The sequence below is a fragment of the Sarcophilus harrisii genome, chromosome 5 (genome assembly GCF_902635505.1).
Source record: "Sarcophilus harrisii chromosome 5, mSarHar1.11, whole genome shotgun sequence".
In the NCBI taxonomy this organism is placed as follows: domain Eukaryota; kingdom Metazoa; phylum Chordata; class Mammalia; order Dasyuromorphia; family Dasyuridae; genus Sarcophilus; species Sarcophilus harrisii.
In genome coordinates, this window is record NC_045430.1 from 116322271 (window position 1) to 116349774 (window position 27504).

The 27504-nt window shown below is 32.9% G+C and overlaps 1 protein-coding gene across 2 annotated transcripts in view; it reads right to left on the reverse strand.

Moving 5' to 3' along the window:
- Window positions 1-8311: 8311 nt before the first annotated feature.
- LDHB (lactate dehydrogenase B) overlaps window positions 8312-27504 on the reverse strand; it is a 31435-nt gene continuing 12242 nt past the window's right edge. For both annotated transcript variants that reach the window (XM_012550675.3, XM_023504491.2), the window contains exons 3-8: window positions 24508-24625; window positions 20791-20964; window positions 19324-19497; window positions 17572-17689; window positions 11341-11464; window positions 8312-8782 (exon numbers count right to left, since the gene is read on the reverse strand). In XM_012550675.3, the coding sequence (XP_012406129.1) occupies window positions 8615-8782; window positions 11341-11464; window positions 17572-17689; window positions 19324-19497; window positions 20791-20964; window positions 24508-24625 (876 nt within the window). In that variant the 3' untranslated portion in view covers window positions 8312-8614. The remainder of the gene's footprint in view (window positions 8783-11340; window positions 11465-17571; window positions 17690-19323; window positions 19498-20790; window positions 20965-24507; window positions 24626-27504) is intronic.

Sequence of the window (27504 nt, forward strand, 5' to 3'; positions counted from 1 at the left end):
CTCATAGTAAACACAATAAAATGATTGTTAATTAATCACCATGAACTGGATGGAATATTATTGTATAGGGGAAAAAAGTATACAAGGAATTGAGAGACATATGGAAAGATATATATGAACCAATAAAGAGTTAAATAAACAGAACAAATAAAGAATATATAAAATAATTATAACAGCAGAAATGAAAAGGTCAAGAAAAAGAAGTCTAACTGTTGAAAAACTTTTTAAGTCATCCATCTTGCATTCCATAATGAATTCTATTTCCTTCCTTCTCATTGATATGAGAGGCTATCCTTTGTCCTTCCTTTCACTTCTTTTCACTTCTTTCCTTCCTTCCTTCCTTTCATCCATCCTTCTTTCATTCCTTTTCTTCCTCTTCTTCCTCCATCAACATAAGAAATCATACTTTGTCTTGCTAAGTTCCAGCAATTAAAATTTTTATTCCACTGGGCAAAGTGCCTGCAGTTAAGAATATGAGGAGGAAAAGAAGGAAGGAAGGAAGGAAGGAAGGAAGGAAGGAAGGAAGGAAGGAAAGAAGGAAGGAGGAAAGGAAGGAAGGAAAGAAGGAAGGAGGAAAGGAAGGAAGGAAGGAAGAAGGGAGAGAAGGAGGGAGGGAGGAAGGAGGGAAGGAAGGAAAGAAAGAAGGAGGAAAGGAAAGGAGGAAGGAAGGAAAGAAGGAAGGAAGGAAAGAAGGAAAGAAGGAAGGAAGGAAGGAAGGAAGGAAGGAGGAAAGGAAGGAAGAAGGGAGAGAAGGAGGGAGGGAGGAAGGAGGGAAGGAAGGAAGAAAGGAAGGAATGAGGGAGGGAAAGAGGGAGAAAGGAAGAACTATGTTGCCCAACTGGATCTAGCTAATTGGGTTTATCAGTAGGGCAGCCACTACTACTCACAGGTTGCTATTTGTCCTTAGTTCTTTAAAAAGACCATGGTAGAAATGTATTCATGATGTAGATATACTATAAGCAAATTAGAAGAACAAAGGATAGCCTCTCTCAAATCTATGGAGAAGGAAGGAACTTGTAGCCAGAGAAGAACTAGAATTCATTATGGAATGCAGAATGGATAATTTTGATTATATTAAGTTAAAAAGTTTTTGTACAAATAAAACCAATGCCAACAAGATTAAAAGAGAAGCAATAACTAGAGGGGAAATTTTACTTTCAAGGGTTCTGATAAAAGGTTCATTTCTAAAATATATAGAGAATTTACTAAATTTATAGGAATACAAGCCATTCTCCAACTGATAAATTTTCAGATGAAGAAATTAAAACCATATATAGTCATATGAAAAATGCTCTAAATCACCTATTGATCAGAGAAATGCAAATTAAGATAACTGAGGTACCACTACACACCTCTCAGACTGGCTAAGATGACAGGAAAAGATAATGATGAATGTTAGAGGAGATGCAGGAAACGTGGGACACTAATACATTGTGTTGGTGGAGTTGTGAACTGATCCAACCATTCTGGAGAGCAATATGGAATTTATGACCAAAGGGCCGTCAAACTGTGCATATTCCTTGATTCAGCAGTGCCTCTACTAAGCTTGTATCCCCTAGTCATGGACCTGTATCCCAAAAGGGGGGAAAGAACTTATATGTCCAAAAATGTTGTAGCAGCTCTTTTTGTAGAGGCAAGAAACTGGAAACTGAGTGTATGCTCATCAGTTGGAGAATGGCTGAATAAGTTATGGTACACGAAGTTATGAAATATTATTGTTCTATAAGAAATGATCGGCAGAGTGATTTCAGAAAGGCCTGGAGAAACTTACATAAACTGATGCTGAGTGAAGTGAGTAGAATCAAGAATACATTGTACATGGTAACAAGATTATACTATAAACAATTCTGATGGATGTGGTTCTTTTCAACAGTGAGTTGATTCAGGCCAGTTCCAATGGTCTTATGATAGAAAGGACTGTTTGTACCCAGAAAGAAGACTGTGGGGACTGAGTGTGGATCACAACATAGTGTTTTCACTTTTTTGTTGTTATTTGCTTGTATTTTGTTTCCTTTCTCACTTTTTTCCTTTTTGATTTGAATTTTCTTGGGCAGCATAATACTTGTGGAAATATGTGTAGATGAATCGCACATGTTTAGCATATATTGGATTACTTACCCCAGGGGAGGGGATAGGGGAAAGGGAGAGAGGAAAAAAAAAATTGAACCATAAGGTTTTGCAAGGGTGAATGTTGAAAACTATCTATGCATGTTTTGAAAATAAAAAGCTTTAATAAACTTGAAAAAAAATAAAAGAACCAGGAAGATGTCATGACTTGCAAATGAATTGGATTTAAATGAGGGAGGGCTGTGCAAAGTCACCAGTTTCACTCTTTCCTCCCAGATGACACCTTAGCTAAAACTTAAAAGAAGCCAAGAAAACTAAGAGAGTATGTGGAGAAATAAGATAGATATAGTAAGACTCTAGAAAGTGCAGGGGAGGCAGATTATGAAGCACTTTGAACATCAAACTTAGGCTTTTATATTTGATGCTTGAGGTGATGAGGAGTCCACTGCAGTTTATTGAGGGATATCTTAGTTAAGACTGTATATTGGAAAAGATTACTTTGATGACTGAATAGAGGCTAGATTGGACAGGGGAGAAGACTTGAAGCAGGGAGACCAAGTAGCAGGTTATTGTAATAGTCAATATATGAGGTGATAAGGGACTATGCCAGAGTGATTGCTTTTTTAGAGGAGAAAAGGAAAATATACAAGAGATTCTATGTCATGACTTTATGAAATGTAACAATGTAATAACCGGTTGGGGAGGCTGGTGGTTAATGAATTGAGGATAACACTTTGCAAGCTTGGGAAATGGCTGGAATTGAGGATTCAAAGAAGCAGGGCTGAGGTAGTTTCTAGATAATAATCTTTTTCTTTTCTAAAAGCAAAATAATACCCCCAGCAGAGTGTTTCAGTGGAGTGTGAAGCTCCTGCCTTTGGAGACTATAGGGTGAATGGCTTAATTTCCAAATGCCAGAACTATGGAGATAAGGAGAGGGAGAAATCTTATTCTTACTCCTCCTCTTCCTCTCCAAGGTCAATTCTCTCTGGGTTCTTCCTTCACTGTTAGATTCTATCGGAGTTACTTTCAAAATGATTATAGAACTGTCTTTTAAGGATCTTAAAGAACTAAGACAACTAGAGTGACACAGTGGATAGAGAATTAGCCCTAGAATCAGGAGGAGTTCAAATCCAGCCTCAGACACTTGACACATTAGCTGTGTGAGCAAGTCACTTAATCCTGATTGCCTCATATGAAGAAAAAAAGGCAACCTTTCATAAATTAATCAAGTTTCACCTTCTGATATACTCAGAGAAAAGTATTCACTCTTTGTAAAGGGATCACCAGGTGTATATTAACACACTTGGTAATTATATAAACTGTGTAGGTTGAGGAAAACCAAATTGCTTTTTTAACAAAAGAAACTTATGTACTAATGAAAGGGGAGAAAGATTTATATTCAGAAATGATTGTGATATAAAAACAAAAGCAATAAAATTTCAAAAGAAAAAAAATGAATACTAAAATGGAGATGAACTCTGAGCAGTGACTAATCTTGGTCTCAGAGAACAGAAATACAGCTCTCCTTTTAATAGAGAAGAAGAGTTTCACAAGTCTGAAAAGTTGCATAAACTGTCAGACATGGTCATCATGTCAGCTGTATTTTCTTAATTAGTTTTCTTTAAAAAAAAAAAGACAGGTTATATCTAGAAAATAATGAAAATATTTTAACAGAACAATGATCAAGGAAAATTAATTTTTGAGTAGGCAGTTATTAGACTTGTACATCAAGGGATTGAATTATGTATAGCAAGATTCATGTTATCTCAGACATGAGGAAGAGACATGGGCAAGGCCAATGGTGTCAAACTCCAGTGGGCCACTAAAACATAAATAATGATGTTTGACTAGCTTTTAAATATGTCTGTTTTATTAATTTATTTTATTAAGGCTTCTCATTTATATTTTAATCTGATTTGGACTGACTTTGGGAAATAGTGTAGGCCCCATGTGGCCAAAAGGCTGTATATTTGGTGCTTCTTGGCTAGACCATATCATAATACATAAATGTCTGATTTTAAAGAACCAGATGACCACTGTTTGATATTTTTTATAGAGAATTCATGTTCAGGTACAAGTTATATTAAATAACTTCTGAGATTCCTCCAGCTTCTAAATTTGTTGATTTTATGATGTGGTAGTAGTTTTAGATGAACAATCATTTTTGCATGTCATCATAGAGTCCTATTGTTCCTTAAACATTGTGTGATGTTTTATAAATTTTGAAATGTATACACGTACTTAAAGCATAAAAAATTGAAAATGAATTAAGTTTTGCAAATAACAGGAAATACTTATCTAGCATAACAAACTGCTTTTTCTCAATATTCCATCTGAAACTATGCTCTCAAAAAGACAGTAACCATTTCTATAACATCTGAAAGAATCTATTTTGGAACAGGGATTATACCACTTATATTATGATCCAATTGTGGTAATTTGAGTTCTTTATATAATTGACAATTTTTCCTTTATGCTATAGGACTCTTATAGAACTAACAATATAGCAGCTATTCTAAAAATAGCTGATGAATTTAAATTGAAATCCTATAATACTCTTTTAAAACTTCATGTTGAGGGCATTCCAAACAATCCCAATAGACTTGGGATGGAAAATGCCATCCACATTCAAAGAACTATGGAGATTCAATGTAGATTGAAGCATATAGTATTTCCACCTGTTTGCTTTTTCTCTCTTATGGATTTTTTCCCTTTTGGTCTGATTTTTCTTGCATAATATGACAAATATGGAAATGTTTAAAAGGAGTGCACATGTTTAACCTATATCAGATTTCTTGCTGTCTTGGGGAAGGGAGAGATAAGGGAAGGGAAGGAGAAAAATTTAGAACACAAAGTCTTACAAAAATGAATGTTGAAAACTATCTTTACATGTATTTAGAAAACTAAAATACTATTAAGAAAAAATAAATTATTGAAGACTTGACTATGTGTACTGTACCAAAAAAAAAAAAAAAACAACTTCATTCTAAATTACAACTCTATATACTATGGTTATAGCAGTGGTTAAATATTCAGGGTGATCCTACTGATACTATTCCTAAATTGCCATACAACCAAACTTTAATACATTGTAGAGAAAGTAACAGATGAAAAGGCCATTATTTGAATGCTTCTTTGAACAAAGAGTATCAAATTACATGTCTATTTGTTATATGTTATTCCTTGCCAATGTAAAGAATGATACAAATAAAACCAGTTACTACATGGTTTAGACTACATTATCTCAATCATCATCTGTGGGGTATTAGAGGAGTGATTATACAGATTATGTGCCAAAGTTTAACTAGGAGGTAGGTGAGCATTCCTTCTACTGCAGAAATTTATTAAGAGAGAAGCAATTATGACCTACAAAAAACATGATCCCCCATAGCTTTGCTGAGCTTTTACTTTACAGATGTTTTTGGTAAATAATGTTCAGGCTTTCACTCTGTGGTAGATGGATTACATGACTCTTACTTCTCATCAGCTTTTGTCGTCAAAGTAATGTGCATAAAAAACCATCAGCTATTAATTGCTGGAATGTAAAGCATTTTCACTTTTTTCTAATTTTCATAATTGTCTTGATAAGTTATAGTATCCCTTTATTTCAGGTTTATTAGCATTCTTTAAACACAATAGGCAAGTAATAAATAGTTGTATCATTGAGTTGCTGAAATTTCATGTCACAATTTCTTAAGTTTTAGGGCTAATCTTCTCTTGGGGATAAATTAATCCAATTTCATGAAAAATTATGGTACAATTCCTTTAGAGGAGATTTGATAGGTTATGTCATACTGTAGATAGCTAAAATTTTGAGTATATGAAGAATTCTTGATTTCCTTATTTCTGTCAATATCACATTCTCTAAGTAATAAGACTTAAAATGTTTGCATTACTCTTGACTTCTTTAAATGCAAAATCTAGGTTTCACCAAGTTCTGTTGTTTATTCATCCACCCAACTCTTTCTTTTTTTTCCCTGAGGCAATTGGGGTTAAGTTGCCCAAGGTCACACAGCTAGGAAGTGTTAAGTATCTGAGGCCACATTTGAATCCAGGTCTTCCTGACTTCAAGGCTGGTGCTCTATTCACTGTGCCACCTACCTGCCCCCATCCACCAAACTCTTGCTAAATTTGGAGTATGGGACCTAAATTTGAATCTCAGATCTGACATTTACATGTAAGTGACACTTGTTTATTTAACTGTAAAGTTGGCCTAGATTATCCCTGGAGTTTCTTTAGGAGCTTTAGTTTTAGAGCTCTATTCTCTCTTCTTCCTATTATCCTGATATTTCTGCAAAAACACAGATTGTATTGTGGACTGAGTCTTTTGATTGGCTGAAGAATCAGAAAAACTGATAGTGCTGGAAAGGAACTGAAAATGCATATAAAACTCTTCAAGCTGATCATTCCTTGCTCTATTCCTTGGCAGAATGAAGAAGATTGCCGAGAGCTGCTGGTAAGGGCAGAGGGATTTTCTACTCTATCTAAGCACTGGGTTATGTATACATGTGAATTGCTGGTTTAGAGTGAGTGAATATCCAGAAATGGAATTGATTCATTAACTTTGAAGAGCCTCTGAGTAAAAATAGTAGCAGGAACCAGAACCTTTGATGACCATATTAGCACCCTGGATACCTTAGAATCAGCTGGAGTCAGGATAAGAAAAAGTCCCTCCTACAATTCTCTTTATACACCAATTATCGAGCCAGCACAGGATAGTGGAAAGGGCCATTTTCCAAGTTTATAAAGTATTGTCTAATTGATAATTAGCCTTAAGTGCTCAGATGTCCGGACCTCAGTGTATGAACTCAAGAGTTTCAGCCCTCTACAAGAACCAGTACAGCAAAGTGATCTCAACAGTAAATTGACTTCTTGGCTGAGATTATACTATTCTGAAAAGATCCAACTCAGATAGCAAGCTGCTGACCCATCCACAGAAGACATTACACTCCAAAGTGAACTTGATGGAAACTCCTTGAAGGGAGAAAAGACTCACAGGATCAGAAATTGTGAAACATTCTCTATGTCTTGGATCCTACAACTTGAAGAAACAGCTATATATAAAACTGAACTTCAGTAACTACTAATCTGGATAAAAGATAGATCCTAGAGAACTGCGCTTTCGGAAAGTCCCTTTATTGGGCTGACTTCCTGAATGTAGGGCTAATATGAGAGAACCATGGGAATTGAGGCAGAGAAGATCTCCATCTTAACTGATTCCAGGGCAGTAGTTATGAATCTGATCAAGTGGCCTGAAATCTTGAAATAATAAAACTGAATGACCTTTTAATGGCAGGACCAATGGGAAAAATTTTCTCCTACTGAATACAATTATTTGTGGGACATGTAAGCAACCATCAGAGACACTTTTGCTCTCTGTAGAACTAAACTAGACTATTACAAGAATAGTAGAGATAAGAGTATGAGTCCATTCCCAATCTAGACATGAGAGTAGTGGTGTCATGTTGTGCTAGGTGAATAGGACTCTATGATCCAAATCCATTTAGGGTGGGATAATTATTACTGTGCATTTGGATTCTTTGTGCTAATTAGTACAATCATCCCCATACATTTTTTTGGTTGGGATTGTAAAGCTTATCACTCCATCCTCAGTCCCAATTAGTAACCAAACTTACTGGAGACTAAAAGACTTTGTTTTTGAAAAAAACAAAACAAAAACAAAAACAAACAAACAAACAAACTATTCTTGATAAAAAGGGGCAAAGATTAATTTAAATAATAAGTTATTCAATTATAGTCTTTTGTGCTATTCAGTGCTTATTTAGTCAGTCCTTTCCAAATGTCCTTCTCCTCTAGCTTCCTAAAACCCCAGCTAAGACCTTTTCTGATAAAAAAAAGTAAGGTGCAGAAATTGTTACAACTTTATTGATGGAGTCAGTGTTAGGTACTGAAAATTATGCATTTTGATCTATCTAGAAAATAACCAATAGTTCACTCTCTATCTCAACTCTCCTTTTCCATTGTCATGGGTTTCTTCCTCATTGCTTAAACTCTATGCTTCCTTTTGGGTGAAGACAGATCCTTACCACTATAATGGAGGGTCAATCCAACAACACTGTTTGTTCTAATGAACAATGTTTCCATCTCAACACCATTTTCATTTCTTTGTGAAGTATGAATTACATTTCAGTTCCATCAGACAAAGCAATACTTAGCAAAAATGTGAGCAAGTAACATTAAAAGCACAATTTGCTTTAAGGAAAAAAAACTCTCTGGAGACAGATTATTTAGTCTATCATTTAGAGCTGTATTTTTTTAAATCATACTATTATATTAAAAAGAACAAAGCTATTTCTATAGCTAGAAATATTAAAAGAATGAATGTAGCTTGGGGAAGAAAGCACACATCAGTAGTTTATTTATTGGTTCATGGGTCATATAGCAAGCCTTTTAATGATATACTTTTATGCTGTGGCCAGAATTGAATTCACAGGATAAATTCTATCCACCAAGTTGACTAATTACTAAGTGGGCACAGCAATTCATATCATGATAGTTGGGTTTCTACAGAATGTTATTATGCATGTTACAGGTCTTTCAGGTCTTTTTGGATGTCCCACAAAGTATCTGCACTCTTCTTCAATTGAGCTACCTCATCATCTTTCAGCTTCTGGTTGATAACGCTGGTCAGTCCTCTGGCATTCAGAATGCATGGAAGGCTGAGGAATACTTCATTCTCGATGCCATACATTCCCTTTTGTAAACAAATAGTATCAATTAGTCTAATAAACACATAAAACCATAAAAATTTTTAAATATATTCAAAGTAGTAAGTTCAAAACTTGAACCAACATTGTTTCATTCATGTATTTCAATAGAAAAACAAGCGTGTTACTGGAAACTGGATCAAGACAGAGAAATCCTTTCCCCATCAAAAATTCTTTAGGAACAGTAATCTACAATAATGAACTTGGAGTCAATAGCTTTGCTTTCAAATTTTAGCTGTTCAAATACTGCTTGTGTGAGCTTGAGCAAATTTCAGTTTCTCATTTTTAAAACAAGGAGTTTGAACTAGGAAGTTTATAAAATTCCTTCCAGCTTTAAAAATGTATTTCTATTGGTACTGAATTTGATCATTCATGAAAAATTGTATCCCACCTATCCCATGTACATAAAAATTGAATTTGACTTAATTATGATGAAGACCCAGAGAACCAGATTTCCTTGAAATCTCTCCAATAGAGTGGTGGGCAGACAAACCAACCAAATTAATTTCCAATGTTGGGAAATGTAGGACTAAAATCTTCTTTGATTAATGTATTTATAAAGTTATGTATTTTCTTCACGATTATCCTGTCTGGAAAATCATAGAACTAATATGTGCAAGTAATAACAACTTTGTAATAGAACCACAAAATTGAAGAGACCTTATAAAGTAGAGATGATTCTGGACAAGTACCATACTTCCAAGTATAGGAGGAAAAAAGATCAAATGAACAACCCAGAAAACTGCTATACCATTTCATGATTACACTGATATTAAGAGCAAAAAAAAAAACCCCACCATATTCTCTAATAGGAAGCCATTCAATATTAACAATGAATAAGTGAATTTGCTTGAGCTTTGTATTATTTTGCTGTAGATTTCATGAGGCAAGTGGAAAAGCAGCAAATACTTTAAAAAAATTTAATCATGGAAGTATGATTGATTTGCTATGACTTGGCTAGTAGAATGCTGATTAAATTCAGTGATTCTTATTTTTCTTTTAATCTGAAGACCTCTTTACATTCATCAATTTTACTGAAATCTCCTTTAAAAATTTTTGTCTATGATCTTTTCTGTATTGGAAATTCAAACATCTTAATATTTTTTATGAAAACACTTATAATCTTATGGATCCCTTGAATGGGTTGAGTCAACAGGAATCCCAACTTCCTATTAGAAAATATACTAAACAGTAGTGGGAGTTTTTTGCTTTTAATATTAGTATAATCATGGAATAGTATACTTACTGGAAACATTAGCTTCCATTTTCATATACTTTAGCAATTTTCTGGGTTGTTCACCAGACCTTTTTTCCTCCCATACTTGGAGGTGTGGTATATGGAGCTGTCTAAGATACAAAGAAGTTAAGTGATTTGCTCAGGCTCACACTGCTATTGTTAGAAGCAGGATTTGAATCCAGGTATTCTTGATTCCAAGCCTAGTACTCAATCCATTATGACATACTGCTTCTTTTAAAAACATGCACATCAATAAATGCAAATTATACTTCCAACTATAACTTTCAAATCTATTTTTACATCTTGTTTTCCAAGTAACACTCATTTTACAAGATTTTTGCAAATCTCCATTAGTTAAAATAATTTCTGTGAAAAAGACTAATTTATTATGTTAAGAAAAATAAATAGAACTCAAAAGAACAATCTACACAAAGAGACTTAAGGCAAATGAAAACCACTAGAAGGAAGCAAATGATTAAAAAAATTAAAAATGGTCCATAAGAATATGCTATGAAACAAATCTCCCTCTTCTTACTGAGAAGCTATTATTATAGAATATTGCATACATGGTATTGTATCCATTACTTTTTTTGTTGTTGCTAACTGTTTTTACTGTAAGGGAGAGTTCAATTCCTGGGCAGAATGGAAAGGATGGGTTTTGGAGAAGTATATCCAGAAAAGACGTAAAAGTAAAGGAAATCAATTAAACTTAAAAGAGAAAAGACCATATCCACTAAATTCAGCAAAAATTACTGCCCCCTTATCATGTTATATTATAAAAAACATATAATTAAACAACTGTATAAATCAAAGCTAATAATAAATACAAAAATGATGAGATTAGTCAACTGAAGAAACAACCCATTCTAAAAGATAATTTGCTGATAAGATTGAGATGTTTGTCTAATATCTAGAAAAAGGAATAGTTCAAAGTAAGAAATTGTCATGGTTTGTTACTACTATTTAAGAAAACCAGTATACTGACTAGCTGATAGGCTTATCAAAATAGATAAATTAGGAACTCAGAGATTTATGACAGTATTTATTTTATTAATCTGACTTTATTCTGATTCTATACTCATGAAATGACCTTCTGATGATATTTTTATTTCACTAAAATAATTCTTAAAGGAAAGAGAAAGCATAGACTAATTGGCAGAAGCCTTCTGGTCCCTGTGATTTATGTCTTTCAATATAAATTGGCATCATGAACTTATGAGTCTTTGTCCTTATCAAATATCTCTTAATAAAGATGCTATTTATGTTATGTTATATCATGTTATGTTATTTCTCTACATATTTTCTTACCTTAACCATAGTGGACACAGGATGAATCCTGGAGAGATTTTTAAACATGGTCTCAATTAGATCAGCAACACTTAATCCAATAGCCCAGTTGGTGTATCCTTTAAGTTTGATCACTTCATAGGCACTAAAACATAAAGAAAGAATTGAAATAATATTGAAATATGCCTTAAAATGCAACCTTACATTGCATATTTGGTTAGACTCAATTGAAATGATATCAGCATGAAAACAGAAGGCAAAATTGTGTTTTCTCCCATCTCATATTTTCTTTGTTACAAGGGATCTCTCTCTGGGTAGAGGAGAGGTAAGTATGTGTGGAAATGAAAATTATCTAAGAAACAAGCTATCAATATGTTTTAAATAAAGGTGTACTCAAAGAACTGACAATTTTGAGTTATGAAATAATAACTTTTAAGTTATAAATAACTCAAGTTCTAGCATAATTATAAATAGTTTGGTCAAGAATAATTTCACAGTGATTCAAAAAGCAATATTAGACAAGGGAAACAACAGTGAGTTTGGAGTCAGAGAGTTGAAGTTCAAATGATAGCCTTGTCCAGCTCTACTTTTGTGACTTTGGACAAATGTTCTTTAACCTCTTTCAGCCTTAGTTTCCTCACTTGTAAATATGGTTGGACTAGATGATTACTGACATCCCATTCAGTTCTCAGTCTATATTTCATATAATCCTATAACTTTTTAGAATGTTGCAAGATAAGATAGTGGTAAAATAATCACTGCAAATCAGATTTATATTCATAAATACCCAAATAGCCACATGGTCAAGAAAGAATAAGAAGAATAATAGATACTTTTTTTTTCAAGTGGAATGAATATTTCCTTTTCTTGAAGCATAGATCTCACTGGAGTTCAGTATATTTAAAAGTTTCGAACAAGGTGAAATCTTGCCTGTCAATTTTTAATTATTCTGATTGATCTAGGACAAGAAATTAACTGGGGAGCTTCAAAATTAAAAGTAAAAGCATGGTGGAAGAGAAAGAATAATGGAGTCAAAACATCTAGATTCTAGCCCTGTTACTATTTAGCTTGGGCCTGTGGGAAAATAAATTAATTTCTCTGTGCCTCACTTCCCTTATTTATAACTAGTAGTTATCCAGCTTTTGCTTAAAGCTCACCACTGAGAGTGAACTCTTCTGTTCTCAGGCAAATCATGCATCTTTTGGATAACTATAATTCTTAGAAAAATTTCCTGGTACATCAAATCTAAACTTTAGTCTTTACAGAATTATACTTAGTGATATCCTTTGAAACCAACCAGAATAAATCTAATGCAATCTCTTTTTCAGATGATAGTTTTTCAGATACTTGAGGCCAGCTGTAACAGCTACCTCCATTTCCTTCTTCTTCTTGGCCAATCATCTTTTCTCCCATCTAAAATTCCCCAGAACCTTCAAATGATCCTCATATAGCATAATCTGGTGTCACTTCAGTCTCACTACCGTGGGTGTTCTCCTTTGAACAATGTACAAATTATCAGTGCCCTTGTTACAGACTTTAATCAATCAATCAGTCCTTCAATGTATCCAAAAATACTGAGTTGTGCAAGGTGCTAGGTATAAAAACAAAACAAACAAAAAGGACCATTTCTGGCATCAAGGAATTGACATTTTACTGATCTGACCAAGATGGAGTTCACATAGGTAAAGCTACTACTCATTTTTCTTATCCTGTAAATTATACCTCTCTTAAAGCTGCTTAAGATGGTATTAAAGTTGTTTTTTTGTTTTGTTTTGTTTTGGCTGCTTTATTACTGCCTTACTTTATTACTGGCCTTCAAGTTCACCAAACTCCACAAATCTTGTTCAAAAATGCTACTATTGTACTAACCCTATCTTTTTCCCCTACCATAGCAAATACTTTGCTAACTTCCACCTATATTTTTACTCCAATATCCCAGCCTAATAAACCAGCTAAAAAAAAAAAAAGGAAATTAAATGAAATTAGCCTTACATACACAAATTTTAATAAAGTCATCTTGGCTCATTATGATCATTGCTTTCTTTTCTACATATTAACTAATGATTCTTTAAGCAAAATGCTTTGAAACATTGTCTTCAATTGAAGTAAAAGTCATTGGATCATAGTTTGTAGTCTCCATTGTCTTCCTTTTGTAAATAAAGACACCAGGTCAACTGTCATTATTGTCCATGCTCTTGTGGTTTGTTTTTAATTATGTCTTTTTAAAGGATGAATAAGGAAACATACTAAAGTTGTAATCTTACAGAGTGTACTTCAATGACTGTGAGGAATATTGCAGCTTCTATTGGTGTAGGTAAGTGAAGTGTTTTAAGGATCATTCAAGATCACAATGAAGTAGGATCCAGTCTCACTGAAGTACAAAGGAAAGTGATGTCAAAAAATGAAAAACAATGCCAAGAACTGAAAGACCAATGCCGTAAAACAGTCTAATTCATCCTCCAAGAACAAGCAAAGATCTTCAGAAAATTGAAAGCTAGAAGGGTTGATATCAATTCCTTTTTAGAGTGGTGTAGGCTTCTTGAAAGTTGGAAAAACATCAAGGCTGGTTTAAAATAACAACATCTGCTAGCTGTTACTATGAAGAAAAAACATTGGCCATAGGACAAAGCAATACAAAGTAGAATACTAAAATATTGAAACAGAGTAGTTTTTATTGTTAAAAGACGTCTAGGTGAGCCTACAAGATTTGGGCATTTTAATTACACTGTAAAACATTAACCCAAAAATATATTTTGGAATTTTAATTTTAGTAAACCTGAAGTCTTGTCCTTAACAATGACGATTAACTGTGATAGATATATTGCTATACTTATTGACAAAGCTTAAATTCCAGAATTCCTTAAATTGAATCCCAAATTAAATTCCCAAATAGAAACAAATATTGCAACACAATCTTATATTATGCTACATTTAACAAAAGGGTTAAGAAGTTTATCAAAGAGATGGTTCAGTGGCTTGAGAACACACTTTATTTAAATTCTATTGAAAACATGCACCATACATAATCAAGGCTAGATTTGGGAAAAGGGTCTGTTTGTCAAAAGTACCTTTAATATCTAATATAAAAAAGTTTATTTCTTCCTAATTGTATGACTCTGGGCAAGTTATTTAACCTCAATTGCCTCAGCAAAAAAAAAAAAAAAAAATGTTTATTTCATAATGAAGAATTAAAAAGGTTCAAAATCTTGTGATAATGCCAAATCATGAAAAACAAATAAATGCAGCAAAAAGAGCATATATTACATTAAAATGTTGTAAACTTTACTCTTAAAAGAAAGTTAATCATTTTACTTTTTGCCAAGACTATACACAAGAACAAGTGATAAGAAATGCATTTTTGTTGCAATAGAGTGGTTGAACTATGAATGTGATATGTAGTACATTCATTATTAGATATGGTCTCTGTGTGGATTGCATTTACTTTGTGGATGGGGAGTAATGGACCGAGTGTTAGTATCACTATAAAAAACAACAATCAAATTTCAAAAAAAAAAAACATCATTTATTCTTTCAAAGAATCCCTTGGAATGTTTTCTTCTTGTGTCATATATATGTGAAACTATACTTGGCTTTCTTTTACTTTTTATCACACAATCTAAGATGAAGCATCATTTCTTTACAAAGTATCTATCATCAACCAGTTCTTCCTTGTTATTAAGAATCAGATTTAAAGTAGACGCTTCCCTTATTGATTTTTTAAATTTTTTAACAATAAAATTATCAAGGCAAATTATTAAATGACTAGTTGTTCTACTTCTGACAGAGAAGGCTCCATTAAATGTCCACATAATGTCTCCCACCTACCATGTCATAACTCTGGACTAGACCTAAGATCGGTTTACATACCATTCATTTATTTCTTCTTTATTTATATGTGTGCTTCGTATTAAATTTCCAACTTTATTGTTTCTATCTCTTCCTCTATTCTTTGTCACCCACACACTTTTCTTATCACACTACCCCCATATGGTTCCTGGATTTCCTTACCAGGATACATATTATCTTGATATAAAATGCTATTACTATCACCTTAACTATGACTTTTACTTGTCCAATTCCTTTTGAATATATCCCTCTCCAAAGGCACAATCCATTTATGGGTTCCAACCCGACAAGTCAGTAATGTTCCATGAGATCAACTTTTCCTCCTTGTTAGGATATATACTTTGCTTAGTATTCATCCTGTTTGCATTTGTAAATAGAAACCTAGTCATAAGTTTTATTGCTAGATCCTGTGAATTTCTGAATATTCCTACTGTTTCTTACTATGCTGTATACATTCTTTTTTTTTCCTTTTCTTTTCTTTTTTTCTTTTTTTGCTGAGACAGTTAGGGTTAAATGACTTGCCCAGAGTTACACAGCTAGGCAGTTTTAAGTGTCTGAGGCCAGACTTGAACTGAGGTCCTCCTGACTTCAGGGCTGGTGCTCTATTCACTCTGCCTCCTAGCTGCTCCATATTGTATACATTTTATTATTATTATTATTATTATTATTATTATTAAAGCTATTTACAAAGCATATGCATGGGTAATTTTTCCAACATTGTCCCTGCAAAACCTTTTGTTCCAAATTTTCCCCTCCTTCCCCCTCAATCCTTCCCCTAGCTGGCAGGTAGTTCAATACATGTTAAATACGCTGAAATACATTTTCTATGTTACTTAGATTTTGTTGAATTTACAAAGACCTTATTTTTCATTCCTTTTCTTTTCTGTTTCAACGTCCTTTTAATTGAATCTGCAAGATTCCCAGCAAGTTCCAGCCTTTGTTAGCTGCATTTCATCCTTAACATAAGCTCAATATTCCAAGCAAAGATCCAGAAATACACTACTTATACTTATATATCATCATTATAACCTGCTGCTCACTTCTAAATTCTTTTTCTTTAGTCTTTGCCTTCCATCAGGAGCAGTAATGAAAACACCATGCATGTGTGTCCTACTATCTTCAGTACCCAGATGTCAAAGTATTTAGTAATACTTTCTAACAGTATCACTTATAACCATATGAATTATTAGAACTGAGAAATGATCATTAAGTTTTACAAATTTGGGGTTATTTTGTTATGTCATCAATCCAGGGCCCAAAAAGTCAGCAAATCTATTGTAAAGTTGACAAATGCCCTTCCTTAGGATCCCTCATTAGGGAATCATCAACAGTTGCTACTTGTCCCTTTTTTCTTTGACACATACTGCATATTCTCATCTAACAGGAGTTGCAGATATATATCGTCATTCACTGGAAGACAAAGCAATTACTTACTTCCCAGAAGGTCAAGATCCCACTCCTTTGGAAAGAGTCTCTTCTATGTTACTTAAGACCCAACTATCCAATGATTTCTTTTATTCCCTTTCTACTCAATATGACATTCTTCGATCTGCTAATCTCCTTAACACAAGTCAAAAATCTCCTCTGCTTGTACACTATTTCAAATTGTACACTATTTCAAAGTCTGATTCTTTTTGTACAGCAAAATAACTGTTTGGACATGTATACATATATTGTATTTAATTTATACTTTAACATATTTAACATGTATTGATCAATCTGCCATCTGGGGGAAGGAGTGGGGGGGAAGGAGGGGAAAAGTTGGAACAAAAGGTTTTGCAATTGTCAATGCTGAAAAATTACCCATGCATATATATTGTAAATAAAGAGCTATAATAAAAAAAAAAAAAGAAAAAAAATCAGCACTTGCAGGCCAGTATGATCAGGCTCCAGCATACTCTTAGAATAAACCAAATATATCATCCAGTCCCACCCCCCAATTTAATAGATAAGGAAAGGTAAGCATAGAGAAGTGAGCTAATTTATTCAAGCATGACACCTAGTCTAGTGCTGTTTGCAGTATTTCTCACTTCTTAAAAGAATTCCATAAGAAAAGTAAAGTTTGATTTTACTTTATAGACTATTTCAGGTTCATTAAAAAAGTAGTGCAAGTGCTTCCAGTCTTACCTAATTGGCTACATAGAATGGTGAGAGATGTCAATTTTATTGGTATAAATTAGTACCTCAGAATTGTTTCAATTTGCATCTCTTCCACTATTTGTGAGATTGAACTTTTTCCCAAGTGCTTAATAAAAAATGGATAATTTATAATCTATCTAACCTCTCTAATCTATATGCTTATGGCTCTGATTAGTTGAAAAAATAACCAAAATAATCATGTCATTCTACCCAATGGGCAGGTAATAGCAAATCGAGGAGTCAAAATAAACTACTATATCCACTGACCTTTCAATCACCAGTTTATGGACTTCCTTCCAGTTCTCACTGTCATTGTCAGTTCCCATTTCTGGATTCAGTTCTTGGAGGGAAACACCTGCCACATTCACTCCACTCCATACAGCCACTGCATGAAAAAGAAACAAAAAATATTGTCTACCTGAGGAATTTAGAAAGAAAGTCTTGCTTTCTTATTTTAATTACTCCAACTTTATCTTTTAGATGAGCTATGACTGCACTGAAGCTGAGATCTAATGACATGATGGTAACCTTAAGAGTAAAGTAGATTCTGAAGAAGCTGATTTTATCTTTAAAAAAAAAAAACAAAAAAAACAACAACAACTTTATGACTAACTATCCTTTAATACTCAAAATTTTTCAAGAAAGGATTGTCCCAAATTTAAGGAAATTTTTAGTTCATATTCAGACAACATGAAATTCTTCACATTACTTTAGGAAAGTTAATGAAGAAAACCTGGAAAACTACCTCTAGCTTAGCCTAAACTTTTATTCTTAAGGCCTTTGAATACTCTTCTCAATCAAAGCTTAGATGACAAAAATTGCAGATGTTCTGTTTTGTTCATATGCCTCCTCTGGATTTCAGAAACATTTGAGTGAGGCCCAAATCACTATCATTTACTTCAAAGCCCATTAATACTTTTATCTAGCCTGGACCTGAATAAAAAACTCTGAGACGACTATAAAGTTCATGGAGTTATAATTAGGAGTATCAAGGATGATCTCACTTACTGAAGGCCATAACAATGGCCTCTTTATCCAGAATATCTCTTGCTTTCTCAGCATGTCATAAACAGATATGAATATATTTTGCAGCCCTTTTTTGGAGACTCAAACTGCTGTTTTTAAATAAAGATAACTCTGTCTTTAAGATTAAGGTTTTTGCTCTCTAAATTCAGCTTCCTTACAAGAAATATAGACAAGGAATTAAAATGCATAAATGGTAACCTGTAATAACTTCAAGAAGTTTTACATAATCTCTCTCACTGAAATTAGTGATCACATATTTTAGGAAAAAAACTATCTGCTTATTAATCAGTAGCATTAATGCTAAATTCATTAATTATGCTAAATTAATCACTTCAATCTTTTGTGGCAGATATACAGATGAGATGAATATTTTTTGAATGATAAAAAGAATTTAATTTAAATTTTATCTGTCAAATTAAATCTCCATTTATAGTTCCACAAACACTTGATGATTTGTACAATAACTATGTTGAAACATTTAGAATGACCTTTTATCTTCTTAAAATTATTTTTAAATGCCATCATAGCATAACATACTTTCAGTTCAATCCTTTATACATTTTCCACATTCTCTTTTAATTAAATTTCTGAACAAAGTAAATATTCCATTGATTTTACAGATATATATTTTCAGTGTTGTTCAAACACTTTAGAGTAGATGAATGATATTATATATCCACAGGGTATAATTAGTCTGCAGGAAAGGAAAGTAGAATAAAGTTATTTTTATCGATTGATTAATAAAATATTACTTAGTCACATTAAACAAATGCATATACTCCATTATAAATGTCTTTTAAGCACTTTATATAGTAATGAAAATTTCATGTTATTCTTTATCTTCATATAAACCACTGACACTTAAGGTTTCATACTTGATTTTCCCTTTCACCTTCTTACAGTTGAGAATGAGGTAAGTTAAAAAATACTCTGTGAAATAAATATAGAGTATTTATCAGTCCTTAAATATGAATAAATTTTTTTTTTATTTACCACTTGAGTCCCCATGTTCTCCCAAGATCCAACCATGGCAGCTGCTTGGATGGATGCCAAGTTTTTCAGACATAAGATAGCGGAATCTGGCAGAATCCAGATTGCATCCACTACCAATCACCCGGTGTTTTGGCAGGCCACTCAGTTTCCAGGTGACATAGGTCAGGATATCCACTGAGAATAAAAGAATGTCATAAGAAAACAAGAATTATATTCATGATTAGTTCATTAGGACATTCATGTCCTCTCCCAAAACTGAAAAATGATAACAAGGTAATAATTAATATATCCTGCACTTTTCTACCTTAACACTTTTGCTCCCACTGTTCATAAGTGAAATGTTCTTCCTTTACTTCCCTTCTCACTCAGTAAATTAATATGTATCCTTTGAAACTCTATTGAAACATAACTCTTCCCTGATTTTTCTCTATATAACCCATGTATATTTTCATATTCCCTGAAAAGACTCTGAATACCACAGAAACAAGCATTAGGTTTTATGTAATTTTTGGATCTCCTTCAAAATTCAGTGGAATGCTCTTTATACAGTAGGGTTTCTTTCTTTCTTTCTTTCTTTTTTTTTTTTTTTTGCAGAGGCAATTGGGGTAACGTGACTTGCCCAGGGTCACATTGCTAGGAAACGCTAAGTGTCTAAAGCTAGATTTGAACTTAGGTCCTCCTGACTTCAGGACTGGTACTCTATCCCAATACAGTAGGTTCTGTAAAATGCATTTGAGTGTTTGTGAACCTTCTCAGTATGAAGATAATATGAGAGAAGGACAAGGCTTAGGGAAAACTCTTAATATGTTTGGAAGATAAAAAATGAATACATGTAGGCATGGTATAAAAAAAGAAAAGAACATATTGATGTTTTAAAATTTAAAAGAAAAAAATAAAATTCATTATTTTAAAAATTAACCTCCTTTAAATCTTTTCAGGAATTTGCAGGTCTTCCTCGAGACAAGAAAGCAAGATGAATAAGTAAAATGACTTGTTAACAACTAAAGCTGGGGCACCATTCATTTATATATTCCATTACACATGTGGTTTATTTGTTTTGAGACTTAAAGATGTGAATGGTTAATAAAAACATACCAGGGCTAATAGATGAAAACTTTTATGTATCTCTACTCCTAGCAATCTTTAGATGTAATTTTTTAGATTAACCATAGTGTAAGTAATGTAATATAACTTGTTTCACAATAAGAGACAAGCAAAGTATAATAGATTCAAAGTTTGGAAGAAAAAAAAAAAAGAATTTGTCCCATTTAGACTCACCACTTTATGACTGATATTGCACTACTTCAAAACGATGGGAAGATTACATTGGATAATATGTACCATAGTAATTTAAATTAGACTTTAGTGGGCAACTAACACAGATTTAATTTTTTTTTTTAAGTTTTAGAGTCGGTTTTTAAGAACTTGGTGAATCAAAGGTTAAGGAAGCTAAGGTGCTATATTTACCTGGGTTGGAAACCACAATTATGGTGCAGTCTGGGCTATACTTTACAATCTGGGGAATAATAAATTTGAAGACATTCACATTCCTCTGTACCAGATTGAGGCGACTCTCTCCCTCTTGTTGGCGGACTCCTGCAGTGACTACAACAATCTTAGAACCAGCAGTGACAGAGTAATCTGTAAGTGAAAAGATAAGAGGGTTAAACTGATTATATTTGCAAAATTACTATTGGCACCTGACACATAGGAAGGTGCTCAATAAATGTTTCATAAATGAATTAGTGAACCATAAGAAAATTTCTTTTTCCAATAACCATACTTTGTAATTGAGTTTTACTATAGAACTTTGCAAAACAAAAACAAGGGAAAAAATGGCTTTAAGATTTATATTTTTTGGTTTCTGAAAACTACCTGTCATTAAATTTTTGAAAAAATACATCAATCCTGAATGTGTACCTATAATTGAAAGATTAGATTAGAAGATCTTCATTTAAAAGATTTAATAAAAAGGCCCAGAACAAGAAAATTCTTCAGAAGTCACTTTCCGTGTCAGTTATACTAGAATGAAAAGAGTCATATTCAGTCATTTTTTTATTATTCTACAAGGATATAACTCATTCCACTTTTGAATAACTGTTAAAAGTTTTTCTTACATTGATCTGCAATGTGTGTCACTTCTTCCCATAGTTATCAGTTCTTCCCTTTTAGATCAAGTGGAAGACTAAGCAGTTTTCCATTTAATAGCCAAACAAACAGAGCTATCACCTCCTCCCTAAACCTCCTCCTCTTCTCCCCTCTAAGGACCCTCAGTTCCTCCAGCTGATGGTTCTCATATGGTATGATCCCAAGGCCCTTTTTCCATAGTAGTTTTGCTCCCCACTACAATCCCTAACATGTCAATGACCTTCCTAAAATAAGCCACAAAACAAAACAAACAAAAAACTAAAACTAAACACAGTACACGAGATGTAATCTGACCAGAGTAAAATGAGGCTATGAGTTCCAGTTTTAGGTAATCACTCAATGAAATATTTCAGTCATTTTTTTGGTACTTTATTATTTACATTAGAGATGAAAGGCTCTTAAACTCCTGTAATTCAAGAGAATTACCTTCTCTGAGCCACAATAATTTCCTTATTTATAAAATGAAAGAGTTGAAATCAAAAACTTCTAACTTTCTTTTCCTAGTTCTATATCCTATGCACAAAAAGCTCTACTTAATCATTTATCATTACTGGAGTCTTCCATTTTGGGGCCTCTCATCTGTAGTCCTGATCTGAGAGGGTAAAAGGAAATGATTCAACCTAAATTTCCTCTGCTATTGAGAAGATTTCAAAATATTTTGAAGTTGTTTATTAAAAATCATATTTCTTTGTCAATTAAATACAAGGATAGAATTTTGGAGCTAAAAGTGTTTGATATCACATTTTTACAAATGAGTGAACAGACCTATATATTATTTCTTCAGAACTATTTCTAATCAAATTTTATTTTATTTTTCAAATACTATAATTTCTCATAGAGTTTTGAAGATCTACTATGGAAAAACTTTGTTTTCCCCTTTAGATATATCTGATTCATTTTAAATCAGGAAAATTTTTAATTTTACATTTTATTGCCCTTTTCCAAAGTATATTTATTATAGAGTGATGGTTAAATATCAAAAGACATAAGCAAAGACTTTTTGACTTAGAAGAGGAACTAGGAATTACTTGATAAGAGTTATATATTTGGGAAAATCTAGATATCAACTAATTTCAACTTGTTTTCTTGAAAGGCAAATCAATTCTTAAATTGTGGGCAGGATAATAAAATAGCAACAGTAAACTTTTTATTTCAAATCATAGAATATAAAAATGAGAATGAAAATAGGAAAAAAAACACTACAAAATCAGTTGGTACAACGTTTTATGTGAGATTTTGAAGAAAGTCACTATAATTGACTAGGTACATTTTGTTAACAATATTAAATATTAAAATAATTGAGCACTATGGTTCTCCCTCCAGACCAACTATATTCTTATTTTCTATCTCTCAATATCACAACCAATCAAAAAGTAATTATTAAAATCTACTGTGTGGTAAGCATTGTGCTCCACATTTAAAGATAGATATATACATTAAAAAATATGAAATTATCCCTAAAGGATTATACAGTCCAAAGGGAGATCAGCATATATAAAATATATGGCACAAATATAAAGTGACTAAATACAAGTATATTCAAAAAAGTAAATACAAGGTAGGGTGTCTTTAAAGAAAATGGGGATTCTGTGAGATTGGGGAAAGGAGGGAGTGCATTATAGCATAATGGGCAAAAGAAATGGAATATCATATATTTGAGTAACAAAAAGAAGGTAATTTATTTTTTTAGATTGTAAAGTGAAGGGAAGGAGGGGATGGTAAAAATGTAGTGATAGGTTGGATACAGGCATTATGATTAAATGGCTTTAAAAACTAAACCAAAGAATTTATATTTGATGTTAAAGGCATAGAAAGTTTCTGGAGGTGATTGAATAGGGGACACAGTCAGATCTGCACTTAAGGAAAATCATTTAGGCAGTGATATGGAAGATGGATTGAAGTGGAGAGGTACTTGAAGCAGGGATCTAGGTAAGAGGTAATGAAAACCTGAACTATGATAGTAGCTGTATGAGTAGAGAAAGATTTGATTGTGAGAATGGATGATATGGTAGTAGAAATGTCAAGATTTGTTAACTGGCATTTGCAATGAGAGAGTGAAGAGGCAAGAGTAATTATTACGATGAATTAGACATGAAAAGGATTCTTGTGCCTTTGACAGAAACAGTGAGGTTTGGAAGAGGTTGGTAGAGAAAATAATGAGTTTGGTTTTGGAAAGAATGGGTTTGAAATATCTCTAGGACATCCAGTTGAAATGTCCAACAGTTAAGAGTTGTGGACCTGAAGCTCCTATATTTATATTTCTAAATGGGCTACATTTATAGATCTGTGAATCACCTGAATAGAGATGAAAGTTAACACATGGAAGCTATTATTATTGAAAAGTTCATAAAGGGAGAATAACACAGTGCCTAGGATAGAATGTTAGGGGAAATTCACAGGTTGGAGCATAATATAAATCAGGGCTTCTTAAATTTTTTCTACTCACAACCTCTTTTCACCCAAGAAATGTTTATGTGACCCTGGGCATAAGGCATATAAAATAAGAAGACAAATCAAACATTTGTTGATGATAAATCATAATTTCATGACCCCCCATATTCAGCTATGTGATCCCATATGGGGTTGAAAGCCACAATTTAAGAAGCTTTGACATAAATGATGAACTAACAAAGAAAGGAGCATTCATACAAATAGGAGGTGAACTGAGAGAGGGAAGTATTCGGAAGAGGGTATTCAGAAGGACTTGGTCAAAAAGGATTATGATTGAGAGTAGATGGTTAGATCTGGCATTTAAGAGATTGTTGTTAAACTTTGGAGAAAACAACTTTGGTTGAATGATGAAGTTGGAAATTAGATTGGCAAGAACTTGAGGAATTGAGTGAGAGGAGAGGAAATGGAATCAAAAAGGACAGAAAGCTTTTTTTCAAGGGAAAGGGAAGAGAAATATATCACTAAATTGAGGCAATTCCAGGGTATAATAAAGGTTTTTAAAGATGGGAAAAAACATTTACTCTTTTTTTATTATGAAAATTTCATTTACAGTATTAACATATAATAATACAAAACTGAAAGTACCTTTGTCAGCCACAATTTTAGGAGTTTGAAGAAATAAACTCCCATGTTGCAGATCCATCATTTCTCCTTTGAGTTTATCTTCCAAAACATCAACAAGGGCAAGTTCATCAGCAAGACTCTATAAATACAAAAGGTTTACTTTTGAATAACAAAATATTAAGAAAACCCAACATTTGCCCTAAAAAAATTATGTTTTGGGAAGCTTTACAATAATGTCAAATAACTTGACGAAGTATAAATGGCCATGTGGTATTTTGCTTACCTCAGAGGATCAGGGATTCGAGCTGGACATAACCTTATGTCTTTAACTTGATCCCTTAATTTTACAGATGAAACAACTGAGAGTCAGAAGTACAGTAACTTTCCTAAGTTCATACAGATATATTAAGTGACTAAGCCAGGATTTAAATCCACATTAACAGCCTAAATTCAGTCCTATTTCCCCTTATAATTACCTAACTCCATTTTCTATTGTCATGTTAAAATATTTATATACTATTAATATACTTTTCATTGTGTTTCTTTGTTTAAAAAGAAACTTCTTAATTTTAAGCTACTAATAGAAGAAAAATATTTTTATTGATTTGGCAAATTCCACAGATTAAAAAACCAATTTTAAATTATATATATTAGAACACACTTTTGAGAATTGAGATTCACTTTTCCCTTTAAAATACTACAATACTAATAAGAAAAAATAAAAGATATAGATTATATTACTGTTACAACTTGAAAATTAGGCCCTGATAAAATAATGTTATTTTATTTTTAAAGAATTTGAAAGAGGGGGACAGCTAGGTAGGGCAGTGGATAGAGCACCAGCCCTGAAGTCAGGAGGACCTGAGTTCAAATCTGATCTCAAAAACTTAACACGTCCTAGCTGTGTGACCCTGGGCAAGTCACTTAACCCCAATTGCCTCAGGAAAAAAAAAATTGAAAGAGACTAGTCTAATTCAGCAAGCTAAGATGCAGAAAGGTGAAGAGTTTTCCCTTAGATTCAGGTGTTATGTAACAGCAGAGCCAATGCTTCAGTCTAACAATATCTGGTCTATGAGAGATGTTTCAATTTTATTACCTTGTTCCTTAGTAGAGGAAATGGTTTAAATCAACCTGAACATTGAACCTAAATAAATTAGGTCTAGTCAGGATATCATCCTGTTTAAAGCAGATTATTTGTATTTGCCAATATAAATTGCTTGGCTTAAACAAGATCCTCCAGGATTTCACAACATTATGGAAAAATCTCACTAATTATAGCAAAGCTGATTTCTAATTGTGACAAATACTGCCTCAGCCAATTATTAGGATAATTTGGAATTAAAAATCATCCTGACATGAAATAATTTTAAAATATCTACTTATTATATCAGACTCTATTAGTACTTTATTCAGTTCCAAATAAATATTTAAAGCTATACAGAAAGCTAGGAGACAGAGTAGATTAAATGCAGGATTTGGAGTCAAGAAGATTTATTTCCTTGAGTTCAAATCTGGCCTTAGACACTTATTAGCTGGTCTGTATTAGTAGGGGCAAGTCACTTAACCCTCTTTGTCTTAGTTCCTCATCTGTCAAGTGAGCCAGAAGAAAATAGGAAGCCACTCCACTATCTTTTTGAAAAAAACCCCAAATGCCATCAGAGTCTGACATAGTTGAACAACAAAATCTAAAGCTATGAAACAGCATTTCTTTTTAAATGTTTATTCAGATTTTTCACTTTAAATTGGTCCTTTCCCATTAGTACAAGATGTATTATACTTCATATTTTCCATTCACATAGAGTAACCAAACTTAAATGAAAAAGAGTTACAAAAGAAGTAAATGAGATAAGAAATGTAGAAGAGTTTTAATTAATTCTTTATTGGTTCAATTTTCTTCTCTATCTAAATCTATTTTTAAAATTTCCAAAAATGAATTTACAAGAGCTACTTCTTGAAGATCAAAAATACTAAACATGTCGATGTAATAACCTCCTGTAAACTGAATATTTTACTCGTATTTGTATTATTATTCAAAATATATATAGACATTGTTTTGACTAACAAAATATAAATTCATTTCAAAGTTGCTAATGCCAAAGTGACTTTCTGGCATTATAGATTTTCATAAATACTAGATACTAAAAACTACAATCAAGGGATTCCCTGTATTTTATTTTTCATTTTGAAAAGGGAATTAGAGTATGTCTCATACTTGGAAAAAAAAAATGGTAATCATTCTTCTAGTATAGGTTTCATTTAGTTTGAATTTCTAGGCTGGCCCTAGGGGAAGAAATTAGGTCTCTACTCAAATATTAGACTTAAAGGTGAAGGGGAGAGGGAGATTGGAAAGGGAACTGAGCCTGATGGGTTATGAAATACCTACAATGGACACAATTTTCCAAGATCATTTAATCTGGACTTGGACCCTTTAGACCCAGATCAGAATCAAATTTACTTCTGTAATAGTAAGATTCACTAGTTCACTTCTAAGATTTTTCCTTTTTTCTATCAATATTTTTACTTCTCCCCTCTTCTCCCCTCCCCTCCTCTCTCTCCCCTCCTCCCCTCCCCTGCATTTGGGATTAAGTGACTTGCCCAGGGTCACACAGCTAGGAAGCTTTAAGTGTCTGAATCAAATTTGAATTCAAGTCCTCCTGACTTTAGGGTTGGTGCTCTATCCACTGCGCCACCTAGCTGCTCCTCCTATGAATATTTTTGCTTTAAAGCAATAAAGTAAAATAGTATTGAAAAACTTTATTCGACCTCAATTTATTTTCTAAAATTCATATAACAAAATAGTTACAGATTTGGGATAGGAACATAGTAGATAAAATAAAATTTTAATTAGATGGCAAGATAGTTCACCAGTTTGGCTTAGAGAGTCAAACAAACAACCAGCACAGAGTTCAAATGACAGAATTCCCTACTCAGATCCTTTGTATGTTCCTATTTGCAGAGGACATTGTGTTTATTATATTAAGGTTTGAACATTGTGACGATTTCTCGAGGAATCCCATA